Source organism: Plodia interpunctella, chromosome 26 (genome assembly GCF_027563975.2).
Source record: "Plodia interpunctella isolate USDA-ARS_2022_Savannah chromosome 26, ilPloInte3.2, whole genome shotgun sequence".
NCBI classification, from domain to species: domain Eukaryota; kingdom Metazoa; phylum Arthropoda; class Insecta; order Lepidoptera; family Pyralidae; genus Plodia; species Plodia interpunctella.
The window spans coordinates 1,622,712-1,646,615 of NC_071319.1; the positions used below are offsets into that span (position 1 = coordinate 1,622,712).

At 38.4% G+C, this 23,904-nt stretch overlaps 1 protein-coding gene across 8 annotated transcripts in view; it reads left to right on the forward strand.

The window, feature by feature from the left end:
• Nucleotides 1-23,703, forward strand: part of ena (enabled) — a 49,630-nt gene extending 25,927 nt beyond the window's left edge. For 2 of the 8 annotated variants that reach the window (XM_053764976.2, XM_053764973.2), the window contains exons 2-15: nucleotides 2,700-3,328; nucleotides 10,582-10,747; nucleotides 12,525-12,680; nucleotides 13,186-13,304; nucleotides 13,859-13,988; nucleotides 14,775-14,881; nucleotides 15,672-15,774; nucleotides 16,150-16,200; nucleotides 16,518-16,703; nucleotides 17,043-17,210; nucleotides 18,097-18,187; nucleotides 19,508-19,596; nucleotides 20,407-20,527; nucleotides 21,001-23,703. In XM_053764976.2, coding sequence (XP_053620951.1) covers nucleotides 2,811-3,328; nucleotides 10,582-10,747; nucleotides 12,525-12,680; nucleotides 13,186-13,304; nucleotides 13,859-13,988; nucleotides 14,775-14,881; nucleotides 15,672-15,774; nucleotides 16,150-16,200; nucleotides 16,518-16,703; nucleotides 17,043-17,210; nucleotides 18,097-18,187; nucleotides 19,508-19,596; nucleotides 20,407-20,527; nucleotides 21,001-21,029 — 2,034 coding nt within the window. In that variant the 5' untranslated portion in view covers nucleotides 2,700-2,810 and the 3' untranslated portion in view covers nucleotides 21,030-23,703. Of the gene's footprint in view, nucleotides 1-2,577; nucleotides 3,329-10,581; nucleotides 10,748-12,524; nucleotides 12,681-13,185; nucleotides 13,305-13,858; nucleotides 13,989-14,774; nucleotides 14,882-15,671; nucleotides 15,775-16,149; nucleotides 16,201-16,517; nucleotides 16,704-17,042; nucleotides 17,211-18,096; nucleotides 18,188-19,507; nucleotides 19,597-20,406; nucleotides 20,528-21,000 lie in introns of all 8 variants that reach the window. The other 6 variants (XM_053764981.2, XM_053764977.2, XM_053764974.2 and 3 more) reach the window with 6 other exon arrangements.
• Nucleotides 23,704-23,904: the final 201 nt, after the last annotated feature.

A 23,904-nucleotide genomic window follows, 5' to 3' on the forward strand; every position in this document is an offset into this window, starting at 1 on the left:
CTGGCCAAACATAGCATTGCACATTTACGTTTATCTGGCAGATAACAATATGATATTTTTAACAGAAATTGGTGAATTAGACAATACAGGTTCTTTTATAGAAAATTATATTTAAAAATATATTACTAAAATTAAGACTGCGTGCCAATTCGCAAACTTGCGTCGTCGCCAACAATTTTTTTATCAAATTTAGTTAATAGCGAAACGTAAAAATGACTACAACTGATTATCCTGCACTAGATAATAAAATTGTGTTGACGATCTCGATGGTGCAGTGGTAAAGTGCTTGGCGAAGGTTAACCGAGACGTCTCGGATTCGATCCCCGGTCGGGTCATGATGGAAAATAATAATTTTCTGATCGGCCCGGGTCTTGGATATTTATCTATATTTGTTATAAATATAATATCGTAACACACTCGAAAAATAACACTAAGTCAATAGCGGAAGTGGCAATCATATTATTTAATTAAATAAGTATATTATCTTTATCACTCGATTCGTCATTTAAGACACGCGGATTATAATGAATCAACCGGCTACTTGTGACACCTCACTGATTTCCTAATAAATATGAATGAGCTGCGCTTACAGAGCAAGCAACAAGATTGCACGTGTCCTTATCTGAATCACATTCGTAAAAAAAAATAGTTTGCTATAATGTTCATCCAAATTTTATACGCTTTAGCGTGATGATGAAACAATAGGCAATTTTTGGAAAAATTGCAACCGCCCGCGACTTATTCCGCGTTATTTCGTGAAAACTATCAACTATTTTTCGTAAACTACATTACATACGGTAAGTCGATTTGTTTCTCCTGAAGGCCTAGTCTTTATAAACAAAAAGCTTTATTTACCATATAAAATAAAAGTGTAGTGCAAATACTTTATGCTGAAAGCATTCTCTATTAGTCAACCCTTCGCATAAAAAGAAAATAATACTGTTTGTGTACCTGTATCTGTGATAAATTTCATCAAAATCTGTTCAGTGGTAGTCTATAAATCGTGTCTTATTTATTATGTTTTTTATTTATAACTTTATAACCCTGTCTGGGACTAGACTCCTTTTTACTTATTACTATTTTCTTGAACAAAATAAGATTAACAGTATCGTGAATTGTAGGCTTGAAATTAGTTGAAAACATTCTTCAATCCTCAATATAGTATGTGCATAGCTTAATCAAAACATCCAGTGTAACAATAGAAACGCACCGCATTCTTCTAATCTATGACATCATTAATAAAAGCCGACCCAAATTGGCTTAGATTTATTTTGATACGTTCTTGGTTTTGAGGTCTGAGGTTCAATTGGCAATTAAAAGGTATTTATTATTTTTGATAGCGTTTCGATCAAAAACGTGTATCACTCCGGGAGCGCAGGCAGAAGTGAAAATTTGAATATTAACGTTGTGCATTTTTGACGTCTCACGAATTTTCGATCAGAGGGTTATAGGTTTGCATTTCATTTCAATCACATTGCGGCGTGGTTGTCGTTGCGCCACAATTGCGCACTGTGATTGGTTAGCTGCGTCTCACTTCGAATTGTAATACTCGTAAAGCTCACTCTCTTCTTGTTTATTCACATTTTCTCCTTTTTCTATTTGCCGGCACTCCTATTTTTTTGGTTGAATAACATACATATGGCCGGCCGTCACTTTCTTGTGCGCGCGCCTGTTCCTTGCCAGTATATCTCAGTGTTGCCAGTGAAAGATGATGGTAAATAAATAAGTAAAATAAACGTCATGTCACGTCTCCAAACAGAATCGACTCGATGGTCAAATAGCAGAGTCGCACTACGTACACAAGTCACGTGTCCTGACGCGAGTTTACCTTTTTTTGCCAATCACAAAAAATGCACAAGGCCGCCAGTTTTCACTTCAGAAAGCCAAAAAAAAGTACCGTCTATCCCACCTGCCCCATGGAATTGTCCCATAATGGGGCAACTGAAACGATTTCAGCCTTTGGTAGGTTCTAATAGTTCGAGAACTTCGTGAAACGTTATGCCGACGCGAATGCGCGAACATTGCGCACTTTGACTAGAGCTTTTATTTACCGCAGTGAAAAACCAGCTAGCTATGTACAACAGTGTAATGAAAGCGTTCTTCAACAGTGTAATGAAATGACGATCTTTTGCAAAACATTGATTTATATACTTTCGAAATCATTATTTAAGGTCGTCGGCAATAATGATCTACAGGTCACTTTCACTTTTGATGATTATCGTCTAGACCTGTTTGGCACAGTTTTTTTTTTCTATTTTGATGCGAATCTCTTATAATTCTGATTCGAAAAATTATGTAGTCAACGATTTTTCAAAGAATTTCAGATTTGTTTAGATACATCGCATTTTTTTCTTATCTTACGGAAAACCTTTGTTGCAATACGAGTACAAGGCAAATTTAGTAGTTTTAAACTGGCGATCCGAAGGAAACGCTAATAGTAAACAACGGATATACACAACAAACGACCAACCTTTCTATCCATAACGAGAACATACTAAATTGATAATTTACTCCACAACTATAGCATAATAAATTATTGCATACATGCATTATTTCATTCAGCTGCTTTCCTTGAAGGTCGACACAAGTTGCATCACAGAAGTCCGATAAAAAAAAACTGCTTCAGTTTGCCGACGGCCGTCGACACGTGCGCTCGCGCCGCATCTGTGTCTTTATGTCATGTTAAGCTCATGTTGTAGTACTATACAGGATCAACTGTTCAAATTTCACAATAATTAGTGTTAAATGTGATGAAGGGATAAAAACTGTGATATTAAGTGAAAACATCAGTGATTGAAACATTCCAAAAAATGCGCCGGCAGAAATACGTCGTAGACCCAGACCTTGGTGACTTGGAAGAAATGCTAGCCCACGTCCAAACTCAACTGGAACACGAGATAGACCAAGAGCAGGAAGCCAAAATGCCATCATACACTAACGTCCAGGAGTCACCTAAAATGGTGAAACGGACATCGTCATTTAGTCGAGGCGAGATTTTGGAACTACGTAGACCATTGCCTCGACCACCTTTGACCAGGATCAACAGCGACTGGAGTAGACCTGTTAACGGTGAAAACAATAGTGAATGTGAATACTGGGTACCCGATTCAGATTACAATAGATCTCATATGAGACATTGTGATGATATGGGCTCGCAGACGTCTTTGAAGTCTTTCAGATCTGAAGGACACGGGCAGAGGAGTTCGGTGTTGAGTTTGCCGGATAAAAGGGGGTCTTCCGCTTCGCTTAATGGTAGGACAAGGACAGCTACCCTTCCAAGAGGGTACGGTTCCAGCAAAGAGAAGAATTGGGAGGAATATTGGTCACAGTGAGTTAAAATCTATTTTTTATATACTAGCGGCCGTCCCGGCTTCGCTCGGGTGAAACCATAACAAATTATACACCTAAACCTTCCTCCGAAGTCACACTATCTATTATAAAAATCCGCATCAAAATCCGTTACGTAGTTTCAAAGATACATAGGGACAGACAGTGGGAAGCGACCTTGTTTAAACCGACTATGTAGTGATAGTGATAATGATTTTAATGTGCTATTTAAAGCAATAAATACAATATACTTGCAATGTCGGTGTGTGTAATAACTACTCAGTTCTCGCGCGGCCCGTTCGAACTGCGATCCTTTTGCTGTTCAATTGTCTTTATTATTTCCTGGATTAGTAACTACAAAAGCTGTAAAACCGAATCCACGTACCACGTAGTCTTGTCGCACCTACCCCAAGTGTTATACCCGCGCATGCGCGGAGGGGCGAGACGATGTTCTTATCATAACAAATCTCTCAAATGATTGCCCATAAGCTATGTATTTTGAAAACACATATCATTTGTATTCACATTTAGTATGGTTTACTGGAACAATTATCTCATTACGGTTATTTCCGATATGGAAGGAGCGGAGCTCTCAAATTACGAAGAATTTTTTTTTTAGTCGAACTTACATTACTGACTTGACACATTAATTTTGAATATACCAAATTGAAAGGGCACAAAAATCTGTGATTAATATCTTTTGTTTCGAAGCATCAGTTTCCATCCATCAAATCAAATAATTTATTCAGAAATTAGGGGTAATTGTACATTTGCCACAAAGTAAATTCGTCACGACCTTCACAGGCACTTTTTCACGTCAATGGTTTAAATATTAAACAGTTAGTTCTCACAAGCTACAAGCTGCTCGCATTTCGGAACGACCACTGCTGAGAAGAAATGCCGAAAGAAACTCATTTGAACAGTGTTGGTCCCTATCATGCCAGAGGGGCTCACCGTTATTGTTTCTTACAACATAATTTATTCAGGTATTAGGCCTTCACAGGCACTTATTCACGTCGTATTCTAAATTAAATGATGTTTACCAAAGCTACAAACGACAATTCACAATGAATCGTGACTCGATGGTGCACCCAGGATAGGCTCCAAACGAGGTAACTCCTCAACGGTTCACTGCACGTGTACGTTTTTTTTTTGGTTACGCGTTGAATGCCACAAGTTAGATTTGAGGACAATAAAAGCTTGTGTCAAAAATAATAATTGTATTATTTTCTATCCCAACCCAACTAATAATATAAATGAGAAAGTAAGTTTGTTTGTTACCTCTTTCACGCTATATCCACTTAATCTTCTTGAAATATTGCATACATGTATTTCGATGTATGGAGAAGGACATAGGGTACCTTTCATCCCGGAAAAATTACTCCCGTGGAAAATCACGCGGGCGAAGCCGCGGGCAAAAAGTTACTATCACTACACACCATTGGGAATTTTGGCAGGAGAGCAGAGATGAGTGACTATGACATCATTACTTTTTACAAAAGAATTAACAATGTGTTCAATTAAACTGTTCAATTAGTCAAGTGTTGGTTCAATTCCAATAATGTAATCAGTTAATTACACATGTATTACATTACAGCAGGTGATTCAGCTAACTGGTAAAAGTCATATTTACACAAACGAACGTATATCCACTAACGGAACAATTAGCTAATTATTTCAAACTTTAATTCGAAGTAATTTGCTTGTAAGTAGTACTTAGCGGTGTTTAAAGAAATCGTCTTTGGGTTTGAGATACAATGCTTATTTTGTACCATCAAAAGGCTGATCTAAACAAAGAAAACAGATAAGACACGGAAACCGGACCGGCAATGGCAATAATAAACTACAATTTGTGACGAAACGTGCGTCTTTGGACATGAGGTGCTTCAGAGAGAAAAAACTCTGATGTGATGGCGCTACTATCGTTGCCTTACTAACAAAAATACGGACGACATTTAGTTCCTATATCGACCGCGCGCAAATATCACACAACAAAACTAGCTCGAGCGATGGCGCTACGATCGTTACAATTCCCAAAAGAATACCAGAAACAGTTTAGTTCGTTTTCAATCCGCGCGCAAATTAATCTTAGCACGTTTAGAAAGCCGAGTCACGTGGGATAAATGGGCTGTATGGCTCTTATGATGCAACTCATTGGCTTGAGACCATTGTGTTTTTGTGAAAGGGCAGCTCTGACAGATTACTCTAAATGTCGGCCATATTTGAAAAAGTACTGGCCATCTGCAGACAGTCTACTTTGAAATGGGCACAGACGAAGAAAAATAAATTTAATTCCGGATACACACTATCGCCGAACTCGGAGAGTCGTCGATGCGAATGCATGAACATTGCGTACTTTGTATGAGACCTTTTGTTTACCGCAACGAAAAGCCAGCAATGTACGCCGAATCTGCCAAAGTTTGGCGTACTGTATCGCGATAACGTACCTAATAGCCGGAATAACACGTTGATGTAGGCTAGTATTATAGAATGATGGTTGACTGACTTGTTATGTGTCTGTGCAGTCGCCTCGTCCGACATCCTAATTCGCGATTATAGTTAAAACTAAGATCTAGTCCAATCGCGATCTTACAGTCAACCGGCGATAGGTTGAGAGGATATGTGGTCGTAAAGCTTCTAACCCATCCACGAGAGTGTTCTTATTCTAGGGCGGAACCATATGCCAAGTTATCCTTTTACCCACATGTTATGCACAATTTGAAAAGTCCCATTTTTTATCAGAACGTGGTCCCCTTTTGGCAAAGTTTCGCGTGCTTTTGTTAGGTTTTGTTTATCTAAGCGCGTTGGTGCCGTCTCTTTCTATTGTGCAACATCTGTGCTGTTATCTCTCTCTCTCTCTGTCTAGAATGTGATGGATTGCAGATGTAAGGTATGGTTATACTCAATTTAAGTTTGGAAAATGTTGTGCTAAAATGTTAGGGTTTGACAAGTTTAAAAAGTATCTCTCATAATTTTGCCCTCTGGGCTGTGTGTGACGCGGTGTAGCCCCCTATCGACGTAAAAATACCTTAAAATTTTGTATATCCGGCCGTGATTTTACAACCGGTCGTTTGTCAACCCTCTAGGAATGCTATTGGTGCCTATCAGTTGCCTAGTCTGTGTCCTTTAGTCCATTATAACATGTGTTCACAACTTGATATGGAGTGGATCGGAACCACCCGCCGCAAGTTTTAATAACTTGTTCTTTTGTAGTTCTAAACGAACTATTGTTATGGTTCTGTACATAAAAAGGTAACAATTTTATTTTGCTAGACAAATTAAAAACCGCCGACTTTCAATATTCATTTTGCTACAACTTTTGAACGTCTTAACCGATTTTGATCAAACATATCTAAGAACCACCGCATAAAAATTAGCTATAAAAAAAAACGCATCCAAATCGGTACACCCCTTGATGTGCCACGTACACAGACAGACACATTTAGCGCTCAAACTTATAACACCTCTCTTTTTGGGTCGGGGGTTAAAAACTAAACCCATATATGAACGAAAAGGCGGAATTTGAAATGGATTTGTTTCACATATGCTTTTAACTTAATTTTGAAAATAATAATGTTCTGAAATCGAGCGGGAATTGAACCCACTTCCCGCTCGATTCCAGAACATTTCCATCTCAAATCATTCGTTTCAAAGGCTGTAAATGTGTTTGCCTAAAGTGTTTATGCGTTTAATCAAAATCAACAACAACAAACTTAAGAAAATCTCGTAATATAAACATGAAATCGTAACGTAAATAAATGCTTGTGTCAAAAATGACACTTTTGTATATAAAACTTATAAAACCCTATGCAATAATGCAACGTTTTGATAAATCCTGTATTCATTTAATAGCACACGAAACAGATTGCAATCTAGAATCTTAACCTCTCCTTCTGGCGAAATCAATCAAACGTCACGTTAAGATAAATGATAACAGAACGTTAGATAAAGCGGCCTAAAACTGAACATATGTCTGGATTCAACCTTGGTTAAAATGGAACGAACACCGATAAAGATAAAAATTCTGAAGAATATTGGAACAGCGTCGCGCAAAATCCCAACTATAATATTATGAATGCGAATGTAAGTTTGTTTGTTTGTTACCCCTTCACGGATTATCTAATCAACCAATCTTCTTGAAATTTTGAGTACATATAGTTTTAAGTACGGAGAAGGACATAGGGTACCTTTCATCTCGGAGAAATAACTGCTCCCGTGGGAAATCACGCGAGCAAAAGCGACCACCATACCATAGGCAAAGACGAGCTACAGATTTCCATACAACGTCCCGGCCCATCCCATTCAAACATAAGTTTTTTTTTTTTTTTCGAAAATCAATTACCAAATTTTTATAATGGGGTGTATAATTCTCCTTTAAAGTTTGGTTTCACCACATAACCTGTCCAATTGAGGAATTTGAGTTTTTTTTTTACTACGTATTTGCGAAGGCATATTTCGATTGCTGTGCAGGAACAAATGACATGAGCAGAGTGCCTGGCCTAAATGACAGCTCCAATCCCTATTTTATCCCGAAATTCCCAAGGGAGCGAAGCCACGGGGCGCAGCTAGTACCTTATAACTTAATGAAATAAAAAAAAAACCCTTGCCAACAAGTAACAATGTCGTCGAAAATAATTTAAATAAATAAATATACAAATCACACAGATTGAGCTAGCTCCAAAGTAAGTTCTAGACTTGTGTTATGGGATACTAACTCAACAATACTATATTTTATAACAAATACATATATAGATAAACATCCAAGACCCGGGCCAATCAGAAAAAGATCATTTTCCATCATGACCCGACCGGGGATCGTACCCGGGACCTCTTTTCCCGCCACCGAGGTCGTCAACATGAAATAACCAATTTGATGGTCGACCTTCGTCTACTGTTGCACAAGCCGTGGTACTGGAGCCAACTTGTTGATGTAATGTCAATTTATTTAAATGTTATATGTTATATATGTATATATGTTGTATGTTAAAAAAAATAAAGACTTCTTGAGGTGTAACATAGTTTAACTGTACCTACCACAAAAATATGCGAAATGTCAAGTTGTGTGGAATTATAGCTTTCTTGTTATAATTTACTATTTACAGTTTTCCAATTGTTTGATATAAGGTACTAGATGTTGTCCGGGGCTTCGCTCCCGTGGGAATTTCGAGATAAAATATAGCCTATAGCAATCTAGGATAATGAACCTTTCTAATGGTGAAAGAATTTTTTAAATCGGTTCGGTATTTTCGGAGATTACCCGCCTCAAACATACAAACTCACAAACGCTTACCTCTTTATAATAATAGTATAGATGTGTGATAAATCCATATCCTTACTTACATATATTATAAAACAAAGTCCTCTGCCCCGTCTGGTTTGTCTGTCTGTTCGCGGATTTTCATGCGGCTTTCACCAATTGGTATAGTGATATCTGAGGAAGGTTTCACTTATTACAATAATGCATTGATATCAGAATTAAGCCGCGCGTAAAATTTTATACTGTCTTAACCGTTGAGAAATTCCCTCGTCGAAGCCGATCCTGGTTGGTTTGGTTGAACAAAATTTCTCCTCAACCGGTTGAAGATATCTGCTCTCATCTCTGTTTCTTCCCAGTCGTTGAGCGTCCAGCCCGAGTCCAGTGTCCCGACGGGACGGACGGAAAATAAAGGTGTATAAAAACAACTCTAATCGGTCGAAGATACGAGTATCTACTTCAATATTGAGTAATGCAATTTCTAAAGCAATGGTGTAATGCATGTCACAAGCCGCAAACGCCTCCGAAAACATAATTTTGACACGATTTCAATTCCGTCTCGTCGGTGCCAACACCACGCGTGGGCAGGAAAAAATAGCGTGGGGTAATGTTGTGGACGAGTTTACAACATTTCCTCTATGGGTGTAATCAGTTTTACGATGGAGGACCTAAATCTACCTACACTCTGATCTGTCTTTATTACGTAATATTGGTGTGAAATATATTGATCGGTTCAAGAGCTTACCAGATCAACCTACCCAATAATCTGACCATAATACCGGCTCCACACTGTCGTCGATCAGTTTGCCAAACTTTGGCGGATTCGTTATACATTGCTGGTTTCCAATTGCGCTAAACAAAAGCGCTCACGCTAACTATGCAATGTCATGTGTCTGACTTCGGCGTCAGTGTGGAGCTCGCGTACTAAGTCTTGGAAATATCGGATGTTAAATACGTTTTTGACATTTCTTCGACAGTTTTGGTCGTTCCGAAATGATACTCAGAGACGGCTAATCTCTCTGTCTTATCTGATGTAAGCGTTATCCTAGTTTCTTCCTCAGCCATAGGGTGTTAAGTCCAAAGTCATAAGGTCACAAAGATCGGTTTCTCCTAATGGTTTAATTTTAGAATAAAGTTCGCTAAGTTTCGTAACGTAGTTTTTTGAAAAAACTGAACAATATTGAATTGAATTGCGTAATGATTGTTGTATTCTTTCAGTATTTAGAAATAGTCATTTGTTTTATCCATATGCAGTTTTAATACCATAATCCTCTTCGATAGTCCTAATCTCCTTTCAGTGATTTGTAATGTGTACGTGATTGTTCTCCCACATCTGTGTTTAATATTTTTTTATTTATAATGCCTTGCCCGCGAAATCATCCGCGCGGCTATTACTATTGTTTTTGACGTATGGTTTTGGTAAATAATGATTATGATTTCTCGAAATAGGTTAGGTATCTCGAGAAAGCCAAATTTCTCCAAGACATTTTCAAAATGTAGTTGTGTATCGATTACTTTAAAAAACTGCCCGTTTTACTAATTACGTTGGACATTTCCCGAATATTTAATATTTTAGAGATCTTCAAGGCAAGACTTGATGTACTGTAATACTGTGAGAATAGGCATTTTTTTCAGCTTGCAACACTTCATCTTTGCAGGCTAAATTGAGGTTGAACGCACTCGAAATTTATTTTAAAAAAATTGTTTAGCCTGTCCTCCTAAAAAATCAAAAATGCAACATGAATCCTAACAACAATAATAATATTTCAGAATAAAAATTCCGATTAGTAAAACAATATTGGACTTAAGGGTTAGTGCAAACAAAGAAGACATTTATAATTATTTCATATTAACCATACATGAAGTCTTGAGCCTATATGGGTTTGATTCCAATGACTAACGACAGGCCATCAACAGCCAGGAGGCTGTTTGAGCTGCCCCCGTTACGGCGCTACACTAAAATTCCAATTGTCTAACGTGATTGCTATCTTCCTTTTCAGCGAACAATCCATAAGCAGCGCCCGGGCTTCGGTCATGGTCTACGACGACAGCCTCAAGAGATGGGTGCCGTCGGGGTCCAGCTCGGGGCTGTCCAAGGTTCACATATACCATCACACGCAGCACAATACCTTCAGAGTTGTCGGCCGGAAGCTCAATGACCATGAGGTTTATACACAAGATTTTATTAAGTTATGTTATTTAAGAACTTAATGGAACTGAGATGAAAAATGGTCTTATTAGTTTTCTGAATAGTACTGTGACTACTTGGAATAAAAAAAATATATATATAACTAGCTTGTGCCCGCGGCTTTGCCCGCGTGTTGTCCATAGTAATATCTCGCGTCATTCTTTAAGAAAAATGATGGAAGAGTGTGTTTACCAATTTTCAGCTTTTATTTTGAAATTCGTATTCGAAGTTCCTTACAATCTTTCACCTTTGAATGGGTTGAGGGTTTAGAAAAATCTGAAACACGTATTTTGCATTAAATTGTTGTAAACAAACATAATACAAATTTTCAAGTAAATAATTTCAACGGTGTAGAACTTTCATATAAAAGTTTTTCACCCCTTTCACCCCCCTTGGTAGAAGGTTGGTAGAAGTTTCAAAAAATCCCTCTCTTAGTGCTCACCTACACTCCCCAGGGAATCTACATGCCAAATTTCAGCTTCCTACGCCCAGTAGTATCGGCTGTACGTTGTCTGTCTGTCAGTCAGTCACTCAGTAACGGAAGAGTTTTATATATATTGATAGAAGTATCTACAATGTAACTAGAGCATAGCGGAACCTGGACTCCGACGTTCAACGGGCGAGGAAGGAAACGGGAGAACGCTTAGACGAGAGTGTACATCTACAATGTAACTAGAATCCTACTCGTTTTAATACCAATCGGTTTCATGTGTAGTAGTTTTAATAGAACCCTTGTTTCCGGTGAAGGAAAACATCGTAAAGATACTCTTCTCTGACTGTTCAGTTCATTAGTGTGTATGCGTCTACTATATGGATGTATTCGTAAAAGTTATGTCAGATGTCATCAGGCGACTTAAATAAAATCAGACAGCAATTGTAATACACACGTTATGAACGAATGAAAGTGTGAAACTTTTGGCATTTTTAGAGCTTGCGTGTAACAACCTAGATCACATCTTTGGTTTCGATTTTCTAGGTTAATTAAATCCAATTCAAATATTTTATTACCATTCATATTGTACATCAGTTCTCTTAGCTAGCTAACACTGTTTACATAATAGGTACAATATGAACCCTGTCGGGTATTTGGCAAACAAATGTATGTACCGCAACAAATATGGAACGGCAGGCGAATTTATTATAAAATTTAAATTTCAAAAGTTACTTATATGGATGCAATTTTGATTATTATTAATTTGATTATTAAAAATATTATAAGAAAACGATAAAAATACGTCAAAATAAGTTAATTAAATTACATTTTAAAATAATAATTAGTAAAAGAAGTCAAACCCATTTAAATTAATAATAAAATACCCTCTCATCTGAGTGACTTCTCGATTTCTTCCTCGGGCGAAAAGAGTAGGATCCCAGGCTCTCATTCTATGAAATAGATCTATTGACAATCTTAGACTATCCATTACCTTCTTAGATTTGGTGTCTGGATTAGCTGGTAGTAAAGGGTAAAGTTTTAAAGTTATCTATACGATTATAAAGAGGTAAGTGTTTGTGAGTTTGAGGCGGGTAATCTCCGAAACGTCGGAGCCGATTTCAAAAATTATTTCACCATTAGAAAGGTACATTATTCAAGATTGGTATAAGCTATATTTTATCTCAAAATTCCCTCAGGAGCGAAGGCTCGGGCAACACATTAACGCATTACTAATATTTTTATGGGCCATCGTGTCGTTGCCTGAAAGAAATAAATTTTATTTACACTGGCAATCTATTTAACTGCAAATATTTCAACACCAGGTGGTGATAAACTGCGGCATAGTTCGCGGACTGAAGTACAACCAGGCGACAGCCACATTCCACCAATGGAGGGACGCGCGGCACGTGTACGGCCTCAACTTCTCGTGTCGCGAGGACGCCGACAGCTTCGCCAGGGCCATGATGCATACTTTGGATGTGAGTGGTTCTGTCTCTTTCTTGACTGTCTTTCTCTACGGCGATGTCTTTCGTTTATCTTGATTTTTGTCAATTTTTGCTGTCTTTTCAAGAAAAATCCAATACGCTTTTGATTTTTCTTAAACGTTTGATTGTCTTCATCACTGGATTTTTCTTTATCTATATCAGCTAATACTATATCTAATTTAGTGTTATTTAAATATAACCGCATATTATTCAATAATATCGTTATAAATTGCATTTTTAAAATAAATGTTATGCAAAAAGTTACGTTAATTCGAGAGTTCCTCAGGGTGGTAATCTAGGTTAGTTATCAATATCATATATTCTTTGCTCAGTATCATTCCGATAGTCTATTGATTGCACATACATGTATAGAAGCATTATCTAATAACTATGCTTTAGACTTAGTTTAAAGTTTTGCTGTCGAAAAGTGATGTATATAACCCTAAGATCAAGTAAAAATTTAGACAGTATTTTAACTTATAAATTGTGTATTTTTCAGATCCTAGCCAACAAGGCGAGCAACAACGCCGCCCCCCCGCCCCCTCAGGCCCCCAACCCACCCGTGCCGTACAACGGGCACAACAACGCGAATCATTATGACGAAGACATGGGGTACAGGTAACTTTGTTGTTGGGATTTTTTTTTATTTTGCCCGCTATCTGGAGATTTTGAGTTCGATTCTACGCGGGCAAATATTTGTTGTATTTGTTGTACCTGTGATCACAAATTTGCCTGCGGTTCTGGGTGTGTTGTGTCCATTTCTGTGTTATTGTCCATCGGACCCGCGATACAAGCTTAGGGCTTAGTGTGGGCCGTTAAGCGTTCTCTTCATCATAGTCGTATTCCTCATGGCTGAAGGTCGTGGTCATTACGAGGAATGAAACACACGCAACGACTTTCTTAACACTATTAATGGAGTGGTTTGTCATTGCCTACTCCATTTCACACACAGGTTGATAATCAACCAAAATGCACGTTTTCTCACGATGTTTTCCATCACCGGAATCAAGTGGTGGTCGATGAAAACTATACATGATTGGTATACAAACTCACGTGGCACGAGTAGGATTCGAGCCTGGGAGCTTTCGGTTCACAGGCTGGTATTAACCAATCACACCATCACCGCTTCCATTTTGAGCGTTGTCCATTCACGATTCGTAATCGCATCGCAGAACGATGACGCGTGAGGACGCGGCGATGCTCCAACAGCCGCAGTACCACCAGCCGCACAACCAGCAGGTACCACCACAGTACCACGCGCCGCCGAGCCAGTACCACGCGCCACACCAGCAACATCATCAGGTATCCTAATCTGATCACCTCATTCATACTAATTGACCTAGCAAGCGAGATCCACCATTCTACTTGGGGCAAAAATACTTTTTTTGTATGAACTTTCGAACCGTTGTTGGTCTGATTTTAATGAAATTTAAAAGGTATGTAGGATCTGTCAATAGAATTTTCAAGTCCGTGGGACATCAAAATCGGTTAAGTAGTATTTGAAATATTCACAATTTTGTAAAAGAATATGTGTTCGCGAGGTCTTAGTTTGCGGCGAACAACTAGTATTATAAATAATTGCAAAACTTTGTAAGGATGTATGTGTCTGTGTGTGTGTGTATGTTTGTTACTCTTTCACGCGAAATCTACTGGACGGATTGTTATGAAGCTTGAGGCATGGGTTGCATATAATGTGGAGTAACACATAGGTTACTTTTATCGCAAAATTCATAGGGAGCGAGCGCAACTAATATTTTTCATTTTATTATTTTTCAAATTAGTATAAAAAGTATGTGTGATTACATAGTATGGATATGATCTGATAATACTAATATTATAAATGCGAAAGTTTGTTTGTTTGTTTGTTTGTTTGTTTGTTTGTTTGTTTGTTTGTTACTTCTTCACTCAAGATATATACTCAAGCGATATTTTTAAAAATTTTGCGTACATGTAATTTGAAGTATGGGGAAGGACATAGGTATACCTTTCACCTCGGAAAAATAACTGTTCCCTTGGGAAATTAACGCGGACGAAACCGCGGGCAGAAGCTAGTATACTAGCTACATGCGCCCCATTGGTAACCGTCAGCAGTCGGGCGGGCCGCCGCCGACGCCGCCGCCGCACGCGCACCACACGCTGCCGCACCAGCCCGCGCACACCGCGCATGTCACGCCCGGCCACCACCGCACCAACAGGTCAAATATTCTTTCTCTTTTTTTATTCTTTCTTTCCAGGAACAATAGGGTGTTCATATTCAGGTTCATATTCATATATTCATATTCATAATGTCAATTATTCATATTCATATTCATTTATTTATTTATCAATTTATGTACACAAAGAACTTAAAATATAAATTACATTATAAAAATGAGTACAAGGGAGCTACTTATTTCAAATGAAATCTCTTCCAGTAGACCCGTGAGAGGAGATGTGGTACATAGAGGCAGACTGGCATGTGCATAAAATAAAAATAAAAAAAAGAAAAAAGAAAAGAAAAGGAAAATTTAAATTCAGAAATAAAATACACATACATACAAATATTAAACATAAATACTTATATACATACATATAAGAATAAATATCACATAAACTACATATACCTACTTAATTAGGATGAACTGGACAGGTAATATAATCTTTGATCATATTCATAATCATAATCGTATTCATATTTATATTCGTATTCGGTGGATAAGGGTAAAGTAGTAAAAGGTAAAAAAAATATGCTGTATGCTTATTATAGATGTATTTAAGATAGCTGTAATGATTTATAGATATTTTAAGATTTAAAGTTGGTTGGAAATTTCATTAAAAAATTATAGAAATAAACTCATCCATCGTAAAAATTTAACATTTTCTAACAACTTTTATTGAGAAGTCAAACGAACAAACGTAGCTCATTAAAAATGTGTAGTGACTTAACACTATAGAAAATTAATTCTACAGTTTTTCAATCAATTACAATTTGTATCGATCATTCAGCGCCCCGATGCCCCCGAACATGCCCCTGGCGGCTGCGCCCCCGCCCCCGGTGCCCCCGCATCAGAACCTACCGCCTAACAACAATACCACACTACATCATAACGTAAGTATATTTACTTCAAGGTTTATTCTTTAAGATAATCTGCGAGCGAAACAGGTGGCGCCATCTACTTGATAAAAAAATTGATAAATTGTAATGACAGCGCGGCCGCAGATGCTCTGAGAACCACCTAAGAAGGATTTTCGCTTCTATATTTATCGCGCACAACCCTCTTTCTCTCTTAACTGAAATTCATTTTGCCTCTGAAACGAGAGGTCCCGGGTTCGATCACCGGTCGGGCAATAATGGAAAATGATATTTTTCTGATTGACTCGGGTCTTGTTAGTATCACATAACACAATTCTAGAACTTTGGGGCTAGCTTTGATTTGTCCTAATATATTTATTTTATTTATTAATTCATTGATATATTTTACAGGGCCCCGTCGCTCCGCCTACACCCCCGGCCGCGCCGCAACCACCCCCAATGGTAAGAGGAAATTGAAGTAAAATCTAAACTAAATTTTAGGTAAATATTTGACGTCAATCAGTGATGTATATCATTCTAAGAAGCTAGTACTTTTGTATCGAAATTTCAATAGTCCACTTACAGTCTGTTAATAAGATGATGAGAACGAATGAGGGCGCTGTCTCTTGTCAATTTATGGTATTGACAAAAAATGTATATATATCGTTTAAAATCAGTTTTCTTCAATACTCTTATCTCGACTCGACTTTTCTCTTTCTATGTAAAAAAATTATGAACGCTATTTCCAGAAGATGAATTAGTAAAAATGTAAATTCCAGGCGCCGCAGCCTCCCCCCGCGGCCGCAGCGTCGGGCCCGCCCCCGCCGCCGCCCCCGCCGGCCGCGCCCGCCGCCGCGCCGCCCCCGCCGCCCCCGCCCCCGCAGCCGCCCGCCCCCGACCCACAGGGGCTCGCGGCACAGCTGCAAGGCGCCAGGCTGAAGAAGACCACAGCTCCCGCTAATAAGGTTAAATATGGCGTCTTTCAATTTTTATCTCGAAAATAAGGATACATGCATAATGTTGGGTTTACCTAGGATGTAAAACACAGAAAATGTGGTGGAAATGTCTGTCCGTGGATCGGATGGAAATTGATTACTTTTGCGCCCATAAAATGAAGAGAAAATGCGCCCTTCATACCCACCGCACTAAAAATCGAAGCAATGTATAAATTATTTTTGATGGTTTTAAGCAAATTTACAAGAGCGGAGATTTTTTGTAAATGCACCTCCAGAAAATAATTTAGAAAACTGATGATGAACCCTAATCATTCTAAACCACTAATTGGTACACGTTTCCGTTTCCAGCCGTCGTCGCTGTGTCCGTCGGAGGCGGCGTCGCCCCCCGGCGGGGCGGAGCACTCGGGCTCCTCGTCCTCCTCCGGCGGCAGCGCGCGCGCCGGCACTCTGCACTGCATGATGAACGAGATGGCCAGGACATTGGCCAGGCGTAGGGCGCATTTGGACAAGGCTGAGGTGAGTAACGTAGCTCATAAAAAAATGGCGACCGTCGAATACAAAAATACGATTGGATCTAAGTTCCTTAGTTTATCAGGAGTTTAAATTAGAAATAATAAGTTTGAAATCGATTCAAATATGGCGGATGGAAATGGATTACGATGACTCCTACCCAAGAAGTGGTTTTCATAGCGGCCATTTTGCACTACACTGCGTAATGAACGAGATAGCCAGGCATAGGGCGCCTTAGGATGAGACTGATGTAACGCTGATTTTAGGTCATAAAAAATGGCGGTCACGATTGTCGAATACAAAAATACAACAGGATATCTGTTCCTTGATTTATCAAGAGTAGAAACTACAAATTATAAATTGAAAATCGATTCAAATATGTCGGATGGAAATGGATTACATTCGCCAAGAAATAATTTTCATGGCCTCCAGGCCATTTTGCACTCTGCACTATAATTATGATGAACGAGATGGCGAGGAACTTTGCCAGGCGTAGGGCGCATTTGGATAAGGCTGAGGTGAATAACGCAGATTTTGGCTCATAAAAAAATGGCGCAAGTGTCATATACAAAAATACGATTGGATACCCGAGGGCGAAGTGCTGGATTACATTTCACTTCTCACTATCGAATCGATTCGAAGTGAGACGCAGCGAATCAATCACATTGCGTTATTGTGACGCAACGACAACCACACTGCAATGTGATTGGTTGCTGCGTCTCACTTCGAATCGACTCGATGGTGAAAAGTGAAATGCAACCCGCACTTCGCCCACCGTTCCTTGGTTTATCAAGAATAGAAATCGTAACAAATTGAAAATCGATTCAAATATGGCGGATTACTATAACTCCTACACAAGAAGTCATTTTCAAGTGATACGTTTGTCCCGTAGGAGAGTCAAGAACCAGCGTCGCCGCCGATGAAATCGTGGGAGAGGTCAGCGACCCTGCCGCACCGGATGCCCGCCGCCTGCAATGGTGCGCGTGAGTAGACTGCTTCGTTTTGTTATTTTGCTATTACTATATTATGTTTATGTCAGAAATATTGCTAGATGTACGTTCGTAGGATTGTCTTTTATTTAAATAGAAAGAAATATCTTAAAAATAAATCGACTTAGACCGGATGGAAATGGATTAATTTTGCCTCTTTTCGAGTCGAAAGTACTCGATTAATATTGTAATATTTGGAATATTTGGCGACGCTTCCTACATTGAATACGCTTGTAGATGTTTTGTTATTCTCTCTCTCCCTTTCTCTCATCTCTGCATGTTCCCTGTCCGCGTTCGGGGTTGTGAAGCCGCGAAGCCCGGGTTCAGCGTTAAAAACCTTATGATATTGAAGATTCGCCAGTGATTTTACAAACGGCCGCCTGCTGATGTCAACCTTAAGAATGCTATTGTCGACTATCAGCTGTTTAGGCTGCGTGTCTCTTAGTAGCTTCATACGACATCCACGGGAAGATATGGAGTGGTCCTATTCTAGGGCGGAACCACACGCCACACGCTTAGTTATATTTTATTTGCCTAATATACCATAGCCAATAGACCTGTTTAATTGGGTTTTACTGGCTGGGTAATCGAGCCGCGGTGAACGGATAGGATGTGGGAAGGGAGGAGGGGGAGGGGGGGACCATAATCATAATTACGCGTTAGGGTTGTCACAATCACGTCATTCATATTTTGTGACAGCCCTGACTGCATTGTCGACGCTGGCGGTTGCTTCGCCTTTATCAAGGCCGAACTGTATGAATCTCGTTGAACTGTGTCTATGACAAATTGAATGTGTATGGTAATATACATCGATTGGTTTAGTATGTGCGCAGTTTCTTCCAAAACATCGAACTCGACCTATACATTTGTTAATAATGACGTGTTTGGAGAAATGGCCGCGGTGAAGTTTTTGTTGCGCGCCGCTTCTTCTTCACCTGCGCTTTGGAAGTCAGCAGCAGACTGAGTATTTTTTTTTGACTTCAATAAGTGATGTATATCATCCTATGTTAAATAAAGAATTTTGAATTTGATTTTTTATCTAATCATCTCTGAGGTGTATTCTTGAATATGTCTAGGATATATTTACAAAAAAATATATTATTCAAAATCGCCTGAAGGCATCCGACATGACTTTTACAACTACCTACCGACATCTAGTGGCATGTAATCGCATACACACTAGTGAACTTAAACTGTCATCGTACAGGTTTCCTCACGATATAAAATTAAATGGTAAGATTCGAACCTGGGACCAATAAGCACAACAGCTTAATGAGTCACTGAACACGAATGTAGAATAAAATGGTATTCCAGCGAATTCGGAATCGCCTCAGCAACAACCGCAGTCTCCAAGATCGGTGCGCAAGCGATTCGGTTCCGCCAGCGAGGAAACAATACTCAAGGTATGTACAGAGGGGTTGGTGCTGGTTAGCATTTCGCTTCTCACCATCGAATCGATTCGAAGTGAGACGCAGCGAACCGATCACATTGCAGTGTGGTTGTCGTTGCGTCACAATGGCGCAATGTCATTGGTTCACTGCGTCTCACTTCGAATCGATTCGATGGTGAGAACTAAAATACTAACACCCGCATTGTGCCCACAGTAGTACTACATTTATAAGTTAACTCGGCATTGTTCGACGGCGCGGAACAGTACAACCGACCGCCGACTCTGGCCGAATGAGAACATCAGTGAAATAACGAACTTATTGCCAATACATAAAATTTTAAATCTAAAAACAACAGGAGTCGTGCTATCTCGCTCATAATAATTGTACAATATTCGCGTCGGGGCGTGGCGCTCCTGCGAACTCCGGACGTGGCGCGTGCGCACGCGTTAGCCAATAGCGAACGGTTTTGTTCGCGCGTCCAAATGGCGCGCTATGATTGGCGCAGATATTTACGCGCCATGCAAAAAATTGATTTCTGCGCACGTATATCGGTGTAACTTATAAAAGTGGTAGTACTGATATAATACGAGGTATATTTAAAATAATAAATATAAAGAAATAAATAAAATATAAAGTAGAGAAAATGCCTTTTGTAATATACTAGCTGCGCCCCGAGGCTACGCTCTCGTGGGAATTTCGGGATAATAAGTTTGTGTACCAAATTTCATAGAAATCGGTCCAATAGATAATGCGTGAAGAGGTAACAAACAAAGTTACTTTCGCGTTTATAATATTAGTTTTGATTTTTACATATTTTTCTAGCAAGTGAACGGCGGCGGCGATGGCCCGTGCGTGTCTCTCGCCGAATGGGACGCGTTCAAACAGGAGATGATGAGGGAGATGAGGCAGCAACTCAACCAGATCAAGAGGGAGATGCTAGACGGTCAGTACACACGCACACACACACACACACACACACGCGAGTAAAGTAGCCAGCCGAATGGGATGTGGAGAAGGAAAATAGAAATTGGCTTCGGCGCTTAACGGCTGTTGAAACAACTGGAAAATGCTAATATGAGAAATATTAGAAATCTTTATATCATTTTCTCTCTGTCTCTCTCATGTTCGCGTGTTCCCGTTTATATTCGGAGATGTGACGTCCCATAACCCAGGGTTCGCGTGAAAAATTACATTGTTGTAAATCAAAATTTATTTTTCTCTTACACTAAGTTGTCATAAAAAAATCCCGTGGGGCTTGTTGCCAATAACGTTGGCTGCGTTTTATAGCAAAGCTCTGAGCGAGAAAGCGCAAACCAGCTTTCTTATCATCAGTGCTGGAGATCAGTCGTGCTGAAAAAATAAATCACGCATAATTTTATTGTTCGAATTTTTAATACTTTATCTCTCTCCCGACAGCAATGAAGGCGGAATTCGCGCGTAGATAAAACATATGCGCGAAACCGAGTGATGCTAGTCTGCCGACGCGGTACCTATGAACACTACAACAACGGAAACGTAAGAATGTCACTTTATAATCCAACTGAAATGTTTGAATCCCATTCGAATGAATTTAATATGAACACTACAACAACGGAATCCCACTCGTAAGAATCTAGTGTGAACACTACAACAACGGAAACGTAAGAATGTCACTTTATAATCCAACTGAAATGTTTGAATCCCATTCGAATGAATTTAATATGAACACTACAACAACGGAATCCCACTCGTAAGAATCTAGTGTGAACACTACAACAACGGAAACGTAAGAATGCCACTTTATAATCCAACTGAAATGTTTGAATCCCATTCGAATGAATTTAATATGAACACTACAACAACGGAATCCCACTCGTAAGAATCTAGTGTGAACACTACAACAACGGAAACGTAAGAATGTCACTTTATAATCCTAAATGAAATGTTTGAATCCCTCTTGAATGAATGTAGTATAAACACCACACCAGCGGAAATTATGTAAAAAAAACACATTGTAGCCATTTTGTTATAATAAGTCTTATACATCTCATAAGAATGCTGTATTATTGTAGTATCACTATACACACGTAAGAATGTATTTTAGCCATTTTCTTATTATAATCCAATTGAAATGTTTGAATCCCGTTCGTAATAATTTAGTATTGCAACTGTACTATCATAGAAGTTATCTAAGAATATTATTTCGAATATTTCCCTATTAATACGTTTGAAATGATTGAATACCACACGCAAGAATGCTATATTCTTATAGTGTACGTCATATAAATTATGTAAAATTATTATTTTGACCATTTTCTTATTATAATACAACTGAAATGTTTGAATAACTATCGTAAGAATGTATTATGTACTATGTATTCAAATTCAAAATTCTTTATTCAATTTAGGATGATATACATCACTTATTGACGTCAAAAAAATTACTTAAACTAAGTCTACTGCCGGCTTCCAAAGCGCAGGTGAAGAAGAAGCGGCGCAACAAACCTCACCGCAGCCTTTTCTCCAACGTACGTACAGTACTACATTCTTACAAGTTAGTTTCATCAGTAGATGCGAAATATTCAAAATTTCTACATAGCGCAAAAATATTTCAGCCAATAAAATATCTCTGCCAATCATAGCGCGCCAAACCAATCTGCTATTGGTTGCTACGTACTCGAGCGTATTTTGAGCGAGATAGCAACAGTCATATTGTTTTTTTTTTTTAATTTAAAACCTTATGTAATAGCGATTGGATCGTTATTTGTTTGATCATTCGATTTGAATCTGCGTAGGTATGTGCTATTCTGTAAAATTTTTATATAGACGATAATGTTCAGATGTCCATTATTTAACATACATACTACATACACATGTATGAAGAAGCTATGTTTACATCAAAAACTAATTTAACACTACACAAGTTTGATATAACATGTATTTTGAAAGCTAAGGCGCTATATTTGAAATATGATTTGGTACTAAAAGTATACACATTTATTGATATTTTACAATTATTAAAATTATCAATGAACAGTTAATGTAATATTGCCTAATATTTTTATCATAGAATGTTATGCTAAACTAATTTATCAGAAAATTGACTGAAATACTATATCAAAGGATAGTAGAAAAAAAAAACTCTCCGAGAGTGCCGACGGAGGTGAATACTTGAATATTAACGTTGTGCACTTTCGACGTCTTACGAATTTTCGATCAGGTCACGTGTCCTGACAGTTGAGTTTAACATTTTTCAACAATCACAAAAAGTGCACAACGCCGCTAAACAAGTTTTCACTTCAAAAATATAATGTTCACATTCTTGTACATACTATTTGAAACGACTACGTAATTAAATACTCCGTTATCGTAGAACATAATGTGGGGCTAGCACGAGTTTATACGAGAACGTAATCGTATAGTTATCGAGTTAAAAACATGGAAAATTAAGCCAATTTTTCTTTTTTTTTTAATGAACTGTAAAATTTGGTATAAGCCCAAAAAATTACGCAATAATCATATATATATATATATATATATAATATATAAATAATGTTCACGGGTACCGTTTCTCGGCGCTTTGTGATCTAACAACGTATTGGATAAGAACGCGCTACAGCGGTTTGACAACGATACAGCAACATGTTTCGTGTTGCGTTTGTCATATTTGCTTGAAACCAACAGTCAACAAAAGTGTTTTAGTGATCATTTCGAAGGTGTGTTCTCACTAGTTCCATCCAGAAAATATTTGCATGGAACTGGAGTGAGAATTTTTTTTCTCAGCAGTTCCATTGACGCTTCAAAGTCAATGGAACTACTGAGGAAAAAAAATCTGAATTTCTGAAAAAAAAAATCTGAGAACACGCCATTTCGAAATCGTATTAAAGACAATTCTATATGTTCTATACAGGGTGTTGCGGTAAACGCCGATGTCGCTTGACAATTCTGAACGTTAGAATGACAGTAGTTTTGAATATTTTTTTCTTTTTTTTTTAGATATTTTGATACATTGAAATTAAATTAATCATAGAATCGAAAAAGAGAAAAGAATACTTTACTAATTAATGCTGTACCCCTATTGAGTAGAACGTTTTTATTAAAATATTAGCTGCGCGTCCCGGCTTGTCTCGGAACGAAAAATATTAGCTGCGCGTCCCGGCTTGTCTCGGAACGAAAAAAAACAATAAATTAATCAGGAATCACACCATCTACTGATGAAAACCGCAAGAAAATCCTTGCAGCCGTTTCTGAGTTTATGGCGAACAGACAGACAGACGCGGCAGAGGAGTTTGTTTTATAATAATGTAAAGGTAAGGATATTTCTTTATCATCGGTTTTGTA